This window comes from Topomyia yanbarensis, chromosome 2 (genome assembly GCF_030247195.1).
Source record: "Topomyia yanbarensis strain Yona2022 chromosome 2, ASM3024719v1, whole genome shotgun sequence".
In the NCBI taxonomy this organism is placed as follows: domain Eukaryota; kingdom Metazoa; phylum Arthropoda; class Insecta; order Diptera; family Culicidae; genus Topomyia; species Topomyia yanbarensis.
In genome coordinates this window covers 19,992,204-20,007,829 of record NC_080671.1, presented here as the reverse complement: position 1 = coordinate 20,007,829, position 15,626 = coordinate 19,992,204, and the positions used below count along the sequence as shown (strand labels likewise).

The following is a 15,626-nucleotide window of genomic DNA, read 5'->3' as shown; positions in this document are numbered from 1 at the left end:
TGCTGGCAAATTGAAGGGCAATTAGCGCATCCGAGTTGGCAAATAGCCCCCCGTTAGCCAGCAACTTGCCGTTTTTGACTGGGTTCCATTTAACTGCATGTCGACACAGATCTTTCATTAGGGCCTAAGTCGCAATGTACTCAAATGGAGAAAAATCAGTTTCAATATTCGGCTATGCTTTTTTTTAACGTTAAATATTTATTGGTCTGAATTTCGTTACATGACTGTATAATGTTTACATGTTAAGTGATACAGTATCTACATACTTTTCATCTTTAGTTTTTCTGCTTGTTTATGTTTTACATTTTTAAAGATTTGCTTAAAATTGCTTAACTGCTTGCCAGTTTGGAGTAAATATTCGGCGATGCTTTTCTAAATGTAGTTTTTATTGTAGGTATAAATTACTTTATGACCATGTTTTTCCGGAAGCATCTTTGGTTAAACTTTATGACAATATAACAAAGAATTTAATTCCTATGTGCTTTTAGAGGGTAGAAACTAAAAACAGCTTACGCCCAATTTGCATCCCAGTCGTGATTTCGCCCCTCAGCAACCACCATTTGCGGAAAAGCTAAACTGTGAACATAATTTTCAGAAGGGCGCGGTAAATGGGCTAAACTGACTCTGTCTTGCTGGGTAGGGCTGGGTAAATGGGCGAGCTTGACAGTATACTTTTTAATAGGGTTAATAACCCAATGTAAATGAAAGGGCGCGGGCATCTTTTCTTCGAATTACATGAAAATATCGAAATATTCGAATGTTTATGTGCAACAACTATCGAGTAGACATGATCATAGTAGATATTGCTTATCATTTATATAATAGAACCGCCGTTTTGAAGAATAATTTTGTGAATAGCAACCGTACGCCCGGTTCTGTAAAAAAATGTAAGTTTAGCCTTTATATTCCATATGAAAAGAAGGGCCTAAGTCGAAATCTCGAAGAAAATGCATGTTTCGCCGTTTTGTTTTCTTTAATTATAAATCGAACTAAAACCCATTTTAACTAATTTTCACCTCAATCTTGTAGTATTTTTATCGCATAATGTCATAATAGCGAAAACGCAGTTTGTTTACATTTGCGATTTAAGCCCTAATGAAAGATCTATGTCGATGTAACTAATCTTGACGTTCAGTACCGGTGACGGAAGTCTGATGTATCGTGTGAATCGTACTTTAGGGCGCAATAACCCTACTACACGGTTTAATAAAACAACCTGCAGAATAAGTTCTTTTAACTTACTTTTGAGTTGTGCGTCGCTTTCGCACTTATTAGTGTTGTCAAAAACAAAAAGAGAGATTCGACTCAGTCGAGGTCTTCCGTGGAGGAAGGTACATTTGAGTTGTTTGGGGTGAACTCAAAATTAGGTAAATGCAACTTAAATTTGAGTATAAAAAACCTATCAATGAGTTGTAATTTTTGCCGTGGTTAAATGGAAACTACCTTCAACACGGTTTACCTAATTTTAAGTTCCCCCACGATACCACGAGATTGAGTCAAAGGAACTCAATTTTAGGTAGTTTTTCGTTTCCGTGTACCCATTCGAAAATAACCGAGTGTGAAATTGTTCACTCATAATTTTGGAATAATCCTAAGATTTGAAATCTGGGGTGGCATTACGCATTGCGAGCAAGTGTTTTTTTTTCGTTTCGACCAAGTTTAGCATTACCGATTTCGATTCGAGCTCGAAAGGTGCGTATCCCATTACGTAGTACTGGATTTTCGAGCGAAATTTGGTATTGCGTAAAAAGTAAGTCGATTATTTTTAAACTCAAATCGAAGGTAAATATCTCGAAAGCTATGAGGCGTTTGTCTTTGGCGTTTTTAATAGCGAATCATGTGAGTGGTACAATTTTATATTTAAATATTTCTCGTTAATTTAATCAACACTAAATATTAATTATATTGTATCCATATATCAACTGTTCGTTTAATAGCTTCATCGAAATACATTAATCATGACTCTTCTCAAGTAGAGGTTTTAGTAAACTTCAAGGAAGAGCATGTGGATCTTGCTCGGAACTTACTTAGCACATCGGATGCTAAGAAAAATTCGCACAGATTGTGGAAGAAGTGAAAGATATTCTTAACGAACAAGGTCCTCTGATGCGGGAAGGTGTTTCAAAATGATAAAATTTTAATGCGTTTGTTTGCTAATATCTGTCCATCGATTCTGGGTGTGGGTGGATTACAAATATGAAGTGAAAAATAAATTACGACACAATGTAAACAGCGTAAGAGGTGCAAATAAACAGAAACTTTTGAATCCAAATGAAGAGAGCGTAGTAAGGTCTGCTGAGTTGAATGTCGCTGTATCCGGTATAGCAAAAGCCAAGTCATTCGGTTGCCGAAAGTCGCTTCAAACAAGTGTGGAAAATGATTCGGAAAAGTTCGAGACGTTCCATAATAGCTCCAACCACAGCCTACAGGTTGAAATCGCTATCGATGAAGAACAAGTGTGTTTGGAGAAATTTTTGGATGAAAGCACAGACAGTATTGAAGTTAGACAAGAAGATCAAACAGGAAAAGATACTGAGGATGAATCTAAAAAGAAAACATGGGACAAACGGACTAATGCGAAACGAGAAAAAATTGAGCTGTTGAAAAGAGGAGAGTAATACAACGCAACTGACCAAATTGCGGATTAAAGAGAAAAGCTTGAAAATCAAACGAAAGATGTATGAATTGGAACTAAACCAATTTGCCCTTTTGCACGAAAGATCTGAAACCGATGAATGATTCTAAATTGAAGAGCAAAAATAGTAGAGAAAATTGTAGAGCAAAAATTATAGAGAAAAGAGTAAATAATCAAGATCGAACATTGAAAAATAGAGACTGACGTGTAAATTCAAGTGTAAAGAGTGACAGGTAAAGCTTGCAAAGAAAAGCGTAGAGTATCAAGATTAAAATACTTAAATACTCAAAAGTAAAAAGTTAAGAGTAGAGTTAGGAGGACAGAGTACAAAATGAAGAGTAAAAGCGCGTCTGTTAATGAAATTTTGATATATTTTGCGTTAGTCTGTAGACATACTGAGTGCCAGAGAGATGTATAAAAAAATGTATAATCCAAAGAGCGGCAAAACAATTATAATTTATCTATAGTTGATTGTAAAACAGTAAAATTGACTTAAATCCAATTTGAAAATGTGTCACTCCTCCTGATTTTTATTGGTAACCGTGCAATTATGAATCGTTTTCGATGGCATCTTTTCAACTGTGAATTTTAATTGATTTGAAGCAATTAGAGATGAACTAAAAATGCTGAGACTTAAAAAAACAACCCAAGGAATGTAATTATATTCAAAAACCAAGGAGATAAATGCACGAAAAGGGCCAAAAAAGTAGCGGTTCAAATTAGGGTGGTTACCCTAAGAGTTGCTTTTCGTTATGTTGTTCTAAATTTGTGCATTTAAGGATTAACTTGGAGCTTAGTGTCTCAAATGCTTCCATAGCGAAAAATGTTCTACTGGTGCTGGTATCTTACGGGTACTTTGCTGCAGTGTGGAACTTAGCAAAAGTTATCTTAGTGCTGAATCCGGGCAGCCTTCTGTTTCTAAAAATTATAAGCCCATCGGCTTCGTTGTTCCAGCTGGTAGAGAAATAAATCCCAAGTCGAAAACTTTCCTTCGTCAATGAGCATGGTGTCTTCTGGAACAGTACGGTTTCCGTAAAGGAAGTTCCATTACGAAAACTAGTTGAATATTAAACAATTTTCATACATTTTTCAACTGGAACTTTATTTCGTCTTAAACGTATCATAAAAACTACACATAAATGCAGCTGCATTATTTGTACATTAGTTTCAAACCAACAATCGTTCAATTTCCTGCTGGATAGAGACAATCTGTGACTTGAGTTGTGATCCCTCGTTAATCGTCACCGAACAGGACACAATCGGTCGGGAAACTCCACAAGCACGACCGAGGGCTTGCTTCGAACGAACGAACACGTAGGGAACGTTCTTATCCTCGCACAGCAGCGGCAAGTGAAGTATAATCTCCAACGGTTCCGCATCGGCAGCCATTACGATGAACTCTGCCAGCCCACGATTCAAAGTCTTGGTCGCTTCGTTAGCACCTCGACGCAACTGTTTGTAGTTCACGGCCTGCTGGATCAAAGTCATGATTTTCGATGTCAGCGCCTGGTCCGCCAGCGGGTAAGCCTTCGGGTTTACTTCTTCAGTCTGAAACACAAGGTAATCATTGAGGTTAGTTGAGCATGGGCTGGTACACAATTTCCGCTTAGTTATGAGAATAGGCTATAAATTAATCTTACCATTTCAGAACTGTAGATTCGTTATTTCGACGTAAAAAGATTCACTACTATTTGCAATAGGAAATAAAAATTGCTGAAAATTAAGCCTCGGCACGTAGCTTCATTGGCTGCCTTCCACAAAATGAAACTGTTTACGATTACCGTACAGTTTACCTCGTGTTGCTTTCAAAAGTGAAGAAAGATCTGTCAGAATTCACGGGATTGGCGTCACTGGTCGAATACTTGCTATAAAATTTCAAAAACGTCATAGCGTGAGTTTGTGAAATAAAGAAATATTTCAGCGTTTCCCACTCTCATTCTCATTATTGAACAATTTTCTGAGTCACCCTGCATGTGCATCTTTTGACAGCAAAATTTGTTTACCTGAAAAAGCTAATGCTAAAGCGAGCGTTTTTCCAGTCCAAACATTAAATTCAATCCCTCTGAATATTTAGTTTTAATAGTCAATCCTTTCTTTGGAATTGTGACAAGTGATCGCGCACTTTGTGCGCGAGGGCGATGGATTCCAACAGTGAGTTCAAGTTGGGAGCATTGAAGAACCTGGAGCCGCTTGTGAATCCCGTACGCCAGTACCACAACCGCTCCAAGAAAAGAACAGATCAGAGCCAGCAAGACGAAAATGCGCTAGCTGACGGTGGAAGCAGTTGTAGAGCAGGAGGCGATAAAAAGTTGGCGGAGGTTCTTGCCAAAATAGCCAGTATGCAAAACAACAACGATGACTGCATCGACCGAACCAAACTAGTGAGAACGTACAATGTGAAGTTACGACTGAAAAAGACTTCCCTGTACAAATGCTTCGATTGCGACAGTTGCTTTACCAATGCCGACTTTCTGGAGTTACATGAGAAAACACACGCTTCGGTTGATATGGACACATCTGGATCCCGACAGGATATTGACCTTAATCAGGAACAGTCGTTTGATGAATCGGAAATGAATCTCAAGCAGAATGCTTGGTTTGCAGGCGATTTTGATGATACCGAGATGGAGGAAGAGGACGAGATGATCCAATTGGATTGCACAGTAGAAGAGCGTGAGGACAATTTTGATATAACCTTCGATAGAACAAAGTGCGAGAAAACGTACACGGTAAAGTATAAGGTTAAAAAGGAACCGGTGGGAAAATGCGAAAGCTGCGAAAAAATGTTCTACACACTCAGCTCACTGGAACTGCACAAACTGGAACACGAGCGATTTATGGATTTTGATGCCATTGAACCGAAAATTAACATTGATTCTCCGAGAATTGAGGAAAGCACGATGATGCTGGACGATAGCTACTATCAAGCAATATCGGAGGTAAGTATTTTTTGATTAAGGCCTCTATTTTATAGATTGAACTGTTAAAATCCATCCTTCCTTGTTTTATATTACAGAAAGACATCAGCGATCTGGACGGTAGTGACGGTGGCAATGGGACTCACCACTGTCTAGCGACAAACATTGACACAGAATGTCACACAACCATTTTGAACTGCTAAATTCTTACTTCAAGACATAGAGTAATATTCTGTTGACAAAAGCTAGAAGAGCTAGGAAGTTTTAATTTTAGTTGGCCTAGATGTGCTAGAAGAGTGCGGAACAACATATGCCCCGCTGTTTAAATAATGCTTATACTTTCAATACTAACGAACAAAATCGAACATTGACAAGGAGCTATTTAGTTAGTTTTTTAAAGCTTGCTGTCAATAACATGGTTATAATATGAAATCTATCCGATTAGTGGTCTCTATGTTGGCAGAAGCGTCTATTTTGTTTCGCGTTAAACCAGTAGCGGATGCAACAAAATTTTGTCGTAAATGCTTACATAAAGAATCAACAAGAGACTAGAGGTGCAGCTTCATATTCTATAATATTTAGTTGTAGTTGGTAGCGAACCTCCCCTATGAAATGTAAAAGAGAACGATGGATTACATTTTCAGTAAATAAAATCAATATTATTGCTAGTGATTAATTTGTCTCATTCATGGTTTAGCTTGTCTTCACGTGACGCTTGTATTGTATAGACATAGTGGATAAGATCAAATCCAAAAGGTAGGCGATGTCTAATTTGAATTAGCTCCTCTACTGCCCATAATCGCAAGTCAGTCCCATGTTCTATGGGATTCCTTATCTACGTGGGACTGGCTTGCGAATATATATTCTGGTTGCAGTTGAAAGCTGGAAAATCAATCCAGCGACAATCGGTTTTTCTCCTGTTTAGTGCTAATCCATGATGTCGGAGGTAGTGCGCTGGATAGCGCATCATTTTACGAAAACAGCGCACTACTTCCGACGAGATTCCATTGTTTAGAACCCGAGAAAATACGATTGTCGCTGGTTGGATTTTCCAGTTTTCAACTGCAACCAGAATACAGTCTATTCATCCTTCCTTACAGTATTGCTTGTGGCACTAAACGCTATTTCTATGAAATTCTTCTAATAGACTGGTTAGTTCGACTGGTCTGTCTATGAAAGTACCATCTCTATCACTTGAAATACATGTGTTTTGACAGCTCGCAGTTTTCAGTAGCAGTTTGATCACTCGCACTTTGAAAGTGCGGAGTCCATGTTGGTAGGACACGCGCAATAGCAGAGCGCGTTTGATCAGCATTTCTGCCCTACCCAAAAATGTATGCCGCCTTCAATCCAAGTTTCAACAAGGACGAATTAGCGCATGGTCACCATATAAACACCTTTTTCAATGCGAATAAATTTATTTGGTATATTTGGCATAACAGTCATTATTATTTCTTTAAAAATGTATGAACATTCACGACTGAATAAATATTTCTGAGTAATTCCATATCAACTTTTGAATCGGGCTAATAAGATTTGTAAACAAACTTCTGTTTTGCTGATTTCTCTTAATTTGTTATAATTTCAACACAGAAAACATTCGCAATTGATTCTACCAAAGGTAAAGATGTTGATTCATAAATATTTTTCATGAAATTCAACTCGGCAGCGGAATAATGAGCGAAATAAGTTTATTTACAAAACTCATTAGCCCTTTTGAAGAATTAATGTTGAATTAGGGCTTTTTCTGTTAGTTCTAATATCTAAATCGATTAAACTTAAAAAAAATTTGATTTTTTAATATTTTGGTTTTCCTTGTCGGTAACTAACACTAACTTAATGCTAGTTAGATAAGTCTAAACCATCACCAAATCGGCGCCAGTTAGACACTAAAATCCAATTACTAAACAAAAATTCTATGAACAGTTTTGACAAAATAAATATTTTTGAGACAGTTTAAGGAAAGGTAATGTGTTTTTTAAATATCTTATAATATCAAAAACAAATTCAGTGTACCAAATTCACACAACGCATCTAATTTGAACCAAAACGATTTTTGATTTTTTTGTATTTATCTAACTAGTATTAAGTTGGTATTAGTTACTGACGAGGAGAATCCGAAACATTAAAAAACTATATATGAGACCATTAGCCCAACTGTATATCCATGCTTTGAAAGATATTTGGCATAACAGTGGTTTCGAATATGGGTTAATTAAGATTTCTGACAGCTCATTTACAACCACAGATGCAAAGTCAAACCAACGGCACGACCAGCCACTTCTTTTTTTTTTCGAAAAAAAAGTCTCCGTGCAATTTACCGCCAGTTACCCGCCAAAAACACATTACTCAGGCAACACTGCTTCGGGAATCAACAACTAGTGGTTGTTGTTGAGTTGCCCAGGGTAACCAGACAACAAATACAACAAATACAATACGGAAGGTCCACTGTTATGCTGATTTAGGCCCGATTCCTGCACCCTCGCTTAACGGTTAAGCTACCCACTGAGAAGTCCAAAAAATTGTTTCAAAATCGTTCAACACGGGTCCAACGATGGACGTTCGTTGAACGGTTATTTGGACGATTTCCAAATTGGTCCAACGAACGTCCTTCATTGGACGATTTTGAAACCAACCGTTCTTAGAGGGTAGGTTTAAACGTACTGGTGAGCCTGCACGCAGAAAAATGGATTGTACACGCAGAAAAATGGATTGTAGAAGCAACAATATTTTGGTTAGAACTCAACAATAAATATTATTATCTCAAGGCTAATCAAGTTAATTAGTTGTTTCGATCGATAATATTGTTATTTCTACAATATGTGTTGGTTTTTGCATTTCCTGATTTCAATCTCATTATTGTTTAAATTAACAATATTATTGTTGAATTAATTGCACACTGTATTATTGATTCAGTGACGAATCACAATAAATTCAATATTGCATCCTTGTTGAAAGAACAATAATTTTATAGAATTGATTATATATGGTTATTGATTGTTATTTTTCTTTTGTCAACAAAAGAAAAAACAAATTAATAAAATTAGCAACTATTCATTTATTTTTTTACACATAATTCATTGAAAATTCCTAACTGAGAATTCCGAAGCATATATCGAATAGATTTGACTGGGTTTCAGTACTAAACATTAATCGTGCCACTTAAAATTTTTTAGTTAATTTTACCTGTGACTGATTAGTAAACAATCCATGCAGTTGACGATAAAATTCTTTACAGCTCTCTTGTGAGGAACGTGGACTATTGGTACCGTTGGAGTAGAGCTATTTCCTTGCCGGATGAACTCAATCAATATGCTGCTGTGCTACGGTCTAGCGAAGCCTGCGGATGCTGGGTGCATTCAAAATCCGCTGCAGGAGGAAAACCATTTATTAATATGACTTGTTTAAAGTTGTTTTTAAGTAATCTATATTTTTATATTCACGAATAAAGAATCCAATTGTGTCCACTCTCAACCCAAATGAAAGGTGGGCTATCACCAATTCATAGTCTTTAAGTTATTTAACGTTTAGCTCAGGTTTCTTCTTTGGCGAAATCATTTTGAGATTTTTCAATTTGTCAAAATGGCGGGTTCTCATGCGTACGATTTACATAAAAAATATGATACACGTTCATTTGTTACTATGCTAAGCCAAAATAAGGTAAAATATTGTTGAAATAAAAATAATATTTTTAGTTCAACAAGAAAGCAAATGTTAATACAACAATATAATTTTTTAATTTAACAACAGGTTGACTATTGAAATCAAATATTTTATTTAAATTCAATAATAGGTGGTCGATTAAATTCAAAAATATTTTTATTGGTTTGATCGTTCAAAATTTCGCTGCGTGTGGTTTAAAAGTTAAGCGAGGGTGAAGAAATCGGCTCTTAGTAGATTGTTTATTTCAGCAGCTGCCTGTATAATTTACTTCAATGACACGAAAACCTCAGAATACGACGGGCGGCAGCTAGTTTTACCTCGATAGAATGAACCGTTACTCGCCAAGAATTGATGTTTACATTTACATGAAAAGGAATGTTTCAGTTGGCTATTGAAAAACGTGAAAAAATATCGTCCGGCACAGTCAAGAAATAAAAAAAATGAAATACTTTCGGAGTATGACTGCTTTGCGTCTAAAATAGTCACGGTTGTATCGGCCACATCGTAAGGTATTTTGTACAGTAATAGCGGTAATCGATTATACGCATTTACTACGTTGTTTTCACCACTTATCATTACAGCATCGGCGATTCTGTTCAGGAAACGGGGTTAAATAAAATGCAGGAAATTCTGGGTAGTATATACAGGTTCATCGTAGTGATTATATTTAACTTTCCGGCAGTCGCGTTGGTGCACTGAGTGCACGCTGCTCTGAAAATCTAGCGAAATCGTCATAGGGCACCGGCGGTTGCTCGTTCAGTGGGCCATAAGCGACTACTTCTAGAGGTTATCTTCCACGAGCCATCCTGACCAACATGAAACATATGCGACCGGAGCGTGTTGTCCCACAACGGCTAGTTTGACAAATTTCGAGGATATGAATAGTTGAAGTTGCTATGGATTGCATTCTAAGAGATTCGCGAAGTATAAAAAAAAAAATTGCTGCTCCATCACGAACCAAAACATCACTTGTGGTCGGAGCGAATCCGGATAAAGTATTTAAGCTGTATGAGGAACGTGGCACAATACTGAAATATACCAAATGTAGATCTTCTGATATATTTATAAACCGTATTTTAGTTGTTAACCTTCCGATAGTCGCGTTAGTGTACTGAGTGCACGCTGCTCTGAAAATCTAGCGAAATCGTCATAGGGCACCGGCGGTTGCTCGTTCAGTGGGCCATAAGCGACTACTTCTAGAGGTTATCTTCCACGAGCCATCCTGACCAACATGAAACATATGCGACCGGAGCGTGTTGTCCCACAACGGCTAGTTTGACAAATTTCGAGGATATGAATAGTTGAAGTTGCTATGGATTGCATTCTAAGAGATTCGCGAAGTATAAAAAAAAATTTGCTGCTCCATCACGAACCAAAACATCACTTGTGGTCGGAGCGAATCCGGATAAAGTATTTAAGCTGTATGAGGAACGTGGCACAATACTGAAATATACCAAATGTAGATCTTCTGATATATTTATAAACCGTATTTTAGTTGTTAACCTTCCGATAGTCGCGTTAGTGTACTGAGTGCACGCTGCTCTGAAAATCTAGCGAAATCGTCATAGGGCACCGGCGGTTGCTCGTTCAGTGGGCCATAAGCGACTACTTCTAGAGGTTATCTTCCACGAGCCATCCTGACCAACATGAAACATATGCGACCGGAGCGTGTTGTCCCACAACGGCTAGTTTGACAAATTTCGAGGATATGAATAGTTGAAGTTGCTATGGATTGCATTCTAAGAGATTCGCGAAGTATAAAAAAAAAAATTGCTGCTCCATCACGAACCAAAACATCACTTGTGGTCGGAGCGAATCCGGATAAAGTATTTAAGCTGTATGAGGAACGTGGCACAATACTGAAATATACCAAATGTAGATCTTCTGATATATTTATAAACCGTATTTTAGTTGTTAACCTTCCGATAGTCGCGTTAGTGTACTGAGTGCACGCTGCTCTGAAAATCTAGCGAAATCGTCATAGGGCACCGGCGGTTGCTCGTTCAGTGGGCCATAAGCGACTACTTCTAGAGGTTATCTTCCACGAGCCATCCTGACCAACATGAAACATATGCGACCGGAGCGTGTTGTCCCACAACGGCTAGTTTGACAAATTTCGAGGATATGAATAGTTGAAGTTGCTATGGATTGCATTCTAAGAGATTCGCGAAGTATAAAAAAAAAATTGCTGCTCCATCACGAACCAAAACATCACTTGTGGTCGGAGCGAATCCGGATAAAGTATTTAAGCTGTATGAGGAACGTGGCACAATACTGAAATATACCAAATGTAGATCTTCTGATATATTTATAAACCGTATTTTAGTTGTTAACCTTCCGATAGTCGCGTTAGTGTACTGAGTGCACGCTGCTCTGAAAATCTAGCGAAATCGTCATAGGGCACCGGCGGTTGCTCGTTCAGTGGGCCATAAGCGACTACTTCTAGAGGTTATCTTCCACGAGCCATCCTGACCAACATGAAACATATGCGACCGGAGCGTGTTGTCCCACAACGGCTAGTTTGACAAATTTCGAGGATATGAATAGTTGAAGTTGCTATGGATTGCATTCTAAGAGATTCGCGAAGTATAAAAAAAAATTTGCTGCTCCATCACGAACCAAAACATCACTTGTGGTCGGAGCGAATCCGGATAAAGTATTTAAGCTGTATGAGGAACGTGGCACAATACTGAAATATACCAAATGTAGATCTTCTGATATATTTATAAACCGTATTTTAGTTGTTAACCTTCCGATAGTCGCGTTAGTGTACTGAGTGCACGCTGCTCTGAAAATCTAGCGAAATCGTTTTGGAGCACCAGCGGCTGCCCGTTCAGTGGGCCATAAGCGCGACTTCCGGAGGGTTAATGACGCATTTGTTTAAAGTTCTAGTTTTAAAATTGTGTTCACAGCATTTTTTATTATATTTTGTAATATATTCCCCATTATTCTGCATTACGACGTATCGCTTTTTAGAACGAATGTGGTTCGCATAGTCGACAATGACTGGGCAGTGCGTAAGCCTCTTGTACCTGAAAGCATAAAATAGACCCCACTTGCGGTCCTTAGCTTCCTGCCCAGTAACTCCTAGCCCTGGCCTCCTCGTGGCGTCGACTGGGATACGAGTAACCTTAGTGAAGATCGGGTAACCAACCCCGGTGGGAACTTTGGTCGTATGCTGGCAGGGAAGGGGGGGTTACCCTTCTTCGGAAGGTGTAAACCTGTCCTGGTGCCCAGGTGGGACCTTAAGCAGTCCTGGCACGATGGCCCACCGGCGAGACAGGTGGTTGGCGTAGGCCCTATAAGCCGCCCCTTAAAAAACCCACATAACGAACAATACAGAAGAGAATACGACCCAGAACAATCGGCAACGACCCAGGCGACGAATAAAGGATCACGATTGGAAACTCGGAACATGGAACTGCAGATCGCTCGGCTTCGCAGGATGTGACAGGATAATCTACGACGAGCTACATCCCCGGGACTTCGATATCGTGGCGCTGCAGGAACTTTGCTGGACGGGACAGAAGGTGTGGAAAAGCGGGCATCGAGCGGCTACCTTCTACCAGAGCTGTGGTACAACCAACGAGCTGGGAACCGGCTTCATAATGCTGGGCAAGATGCACCAACGTGTGATCGGGTGGCAGCCGATCGACGCAAGGATGTGCAAGTTGAGGATCAAAGGCCGTTTCTTCAACTACAGCATCATCAATCCACACGAAGGGAGACCCGACGTCAAGAAAGAAGCGTTCTACATGCAGCTGGAGCAGACATACGACGGTTGCCTTCTGCGAGACGTGAAAATTGTCATCGGCGACATGAACGCACAGCAAGGAAGGGAGGCAATGTACAGACCGGTGATCGGGCCTAACAGCCTGCATTCCGTATCAAATGACAACGGCCAACGATGTGTGAACTTCGCAGCCTCCCGTGGAATGGTAGTCCGAAGCACCTTCTTCCCTCGCAAAGATATCCACAAAGAGATCACCGGACCAAGTAACTAAAAAATCAAATCAACCACGTTCTAATCGACGGTAGATTCTTCTCGAACATCACAAACGTCCGCACTTATCGCAGTGCGAATATAGATCCGGACCACCACCTGGTTGCAGTATGCTTGCGCTCAAAACTTTCGACAGTACATAGCTCTCGTCGAAGCCGAACGCCGCGGCTAAACATCGAGCGGCTACAAGATGGCAGAGTGGCTCAAGAATACGCGCAGCAGTTGGAAGTGGCACTAACAACGGAAGAGCAGCTAGGCGCAGTTGCCCTTGAAGATGACTGGAGAGATATACGATCCGCCATAGGTAGCACCGCAGCCACTGCACTAGGTACGGTGGGCCCGGACAGAAGAAGCGACTGGTACGACGGCGAATGCGAGCAGTTAGTCGAAGAGAAGAATGCAGCATGGGCAAGAATGTTGCAACACCGCACGAGGGCGAACGAGGCGCGATATAAACAGGCACGGAACCGGCAGAACTCGGTTTTCCGGACCAAAAAGCGCCAGCAGGAAGACCGAGATCGCGAAGCGATGGAGCAGCTGTACCGCGCTAAAGACACACGGAAATTCTACGAGAAGTTGAACCGCTCGCGCAGGGGCCACGTACCACAGGCCGACATGTGCAGAGATACAAACGGGAATCTTCTCACGGACCAGTGTGAGGTGATCCAGAGGTGGCGGCAGCACTACGAAGAACACCTGAACGGCGATGCAGCAGACGACGAGGATGGCACGGTAACGCACCTGGGAGCACGCGCGGAAGACATTACACTACCGGCTCCGGATCTCCAAGAAATCTAGGAGGAGATTAGCCGGCTCAAAAATAATAAAGCCGCTGGGGTTGACCAAATACCAAGCGAGCTACTAAAATACGGTGGCGAGCCACTGGCTAAAGCGCTGCACTGGGTGATTACCAAGATTTGGGAGGAGGAGATTTTACCGGAGGAGTGGATGGAAGGTGTCGTGTGTCCTATCTACCAAAAGGGCGACAAGCTGGATTGCTGTAATTACCGAGCAATCACCCTGCTGAACGCCGCCTACAAGGTACTCTCCCAAATACTATGCCGTCGACTATCACCAATTGCAAGAGAGTTCGTGGGGCAGTACCAGGCGGGTTTCATGAGCGAACGATCTACCACGGACCAGGTGTTTGCTCTTCGTCAAGTACTGCAGAAATGCCGCGAGTACAATGTGCCCACACATCATTTGTTCATCGACTTCAAAGCCGCATACGACACTATCGATCGAGATCAGCTATGGCAGATGCACGAGTACGGATTCCCGGACAAACTGACGCGATTAGTGAAGGCGACGATGGATCGGGTGATGTGCGTAGTACGTGTCTCAGGGACGCTCTCGAGTCCCTTCGAATCACGCAGAGGGTTACGGCAAGGTGATGGTCTCTCGTGTCTGTTATTCAACATTGCGCTGGAAGGTGTAATAAGAAGAGCAGGGATCGACACGAGTGGTACGATTTTCACAAAGTCCGTTCAGCTACTTGGCTTCGCCGATGACGTTGATATTATTGCACGAAACTTTGAGAAGATGAAGGAAGCCTACATCAGACTGAAAAGAGAAGCCAAGCGCGTCGGACTTGCCATCAACACGTCGAAGACAAAGTACATGATAGAAAGAGGTTCACGAGAAGAAAATGAGAATCGCCCGCTTCGAGTTTGCATCGGTGGCGACGAAATCGAGGTGGTTGAAGAGTTCGTGTACTTGGGCTCACTGGTGACCGCCGACAATGATACCAGCAGAGAGATTCGTAGACGCATCGTGGCAGGAAATCGTGCTTACTTTGGCCTCCGCAAGACACTTCGGTCGAACAGAGTTCGCCGTCGTACGAAGCTGACCATCTACAAGACGCTGATTAGACCGGTAGTTCTCTACGGGCACGAGACCTGGACCATGCTCGTGGAGGACCAACGCGCACTTGGTGTCTTCGAACGGAAAGTGCTGCGTACCATCTACGGTGGAGTGCAGATGGAAGACGGCACATGGAGACGGTAAATGAACCATGAGTTGCATCAGCTGTTGGGGGAGCCGCCCATCTGTCATACCGCGAAAATCGGACGACTACGGTGGGCCGGGCACGTAGCCAGAATGTCGGACAATAGCCCGGCGAAAACGGTTCTCAATTGCAATCCGACGGGTACAAGAAGACGTGGCGCGCAGCGAGCACGATGGATCGACCAGGTGGAAGACGATTTGCGGACCCTTCGCAGACTGCGTGGCTGGCGACGCGCGGCCATGGGCCGAGTGGAATGGAGGAATCTTTTGTATACGGCACAGGCCACTTCGGCCTTAATCTGTTAATAAATAATAAAAATTCGCATTTTCAATGACGGCAACAACAGCCTTCTTCGATCAAACCACATTCGTTCGAAAATGTGATCCGTCGTAATGCAGA

At 41.1% G+C, this 15,626-nt stretch overlaps 2 protein-coding genes across 2 annotated transcripts; one reads left to right on the top strand and one right to left on the bottom strand.

Moving 5' to 3' along the window:
* Positions 1-3,710: 3,710 nt before the first annotated feature.
* Positions 3,711-4,458, bottom strand: LOC131685165 (NHP2-like protein 1 homolog). The gene is made up of 2 exons (XM_058968661.1): positions 4,276-4,458; positions 3,711-4,183 (listed from the first exon to the last, which is right to left on the bottom strand). The coding sequence occupies exons 1-2, from the start codon at positions 4,276-4,278 to the stop codon at positions 3,803-3,805; spliced, it is 384 nt and encodes a 127-aa protein (XP_058824644.1). The 5' UTR covers positions 4,279-4,458; the 3' UTR covers positions 3,711-3,802.
* A 164-nt stretch (positions 4,459-4,622) lies between these two features.
* Positions 4,623-6,225, top strand: LOC131685162 (uncharacterized). Its single transcript, XM_058968656.1, has 2 exons — positions 4,623-5,574; positions 5,652-6,225. Exons 1-2 carry the CDS (start codon positions 4,774-4,776, stop codon positions 5,754-5,756), a joined length of 906 nt encoding a protein of 301 aa, XP_058824639.1. The 5' UTR covers positions 4,623-4,773; the 3' UTR covers positions 5,757-6,225.
* The last annotated feature ends 9,401 nt before the right edge of the window (positions 6,226-15,626 follow it).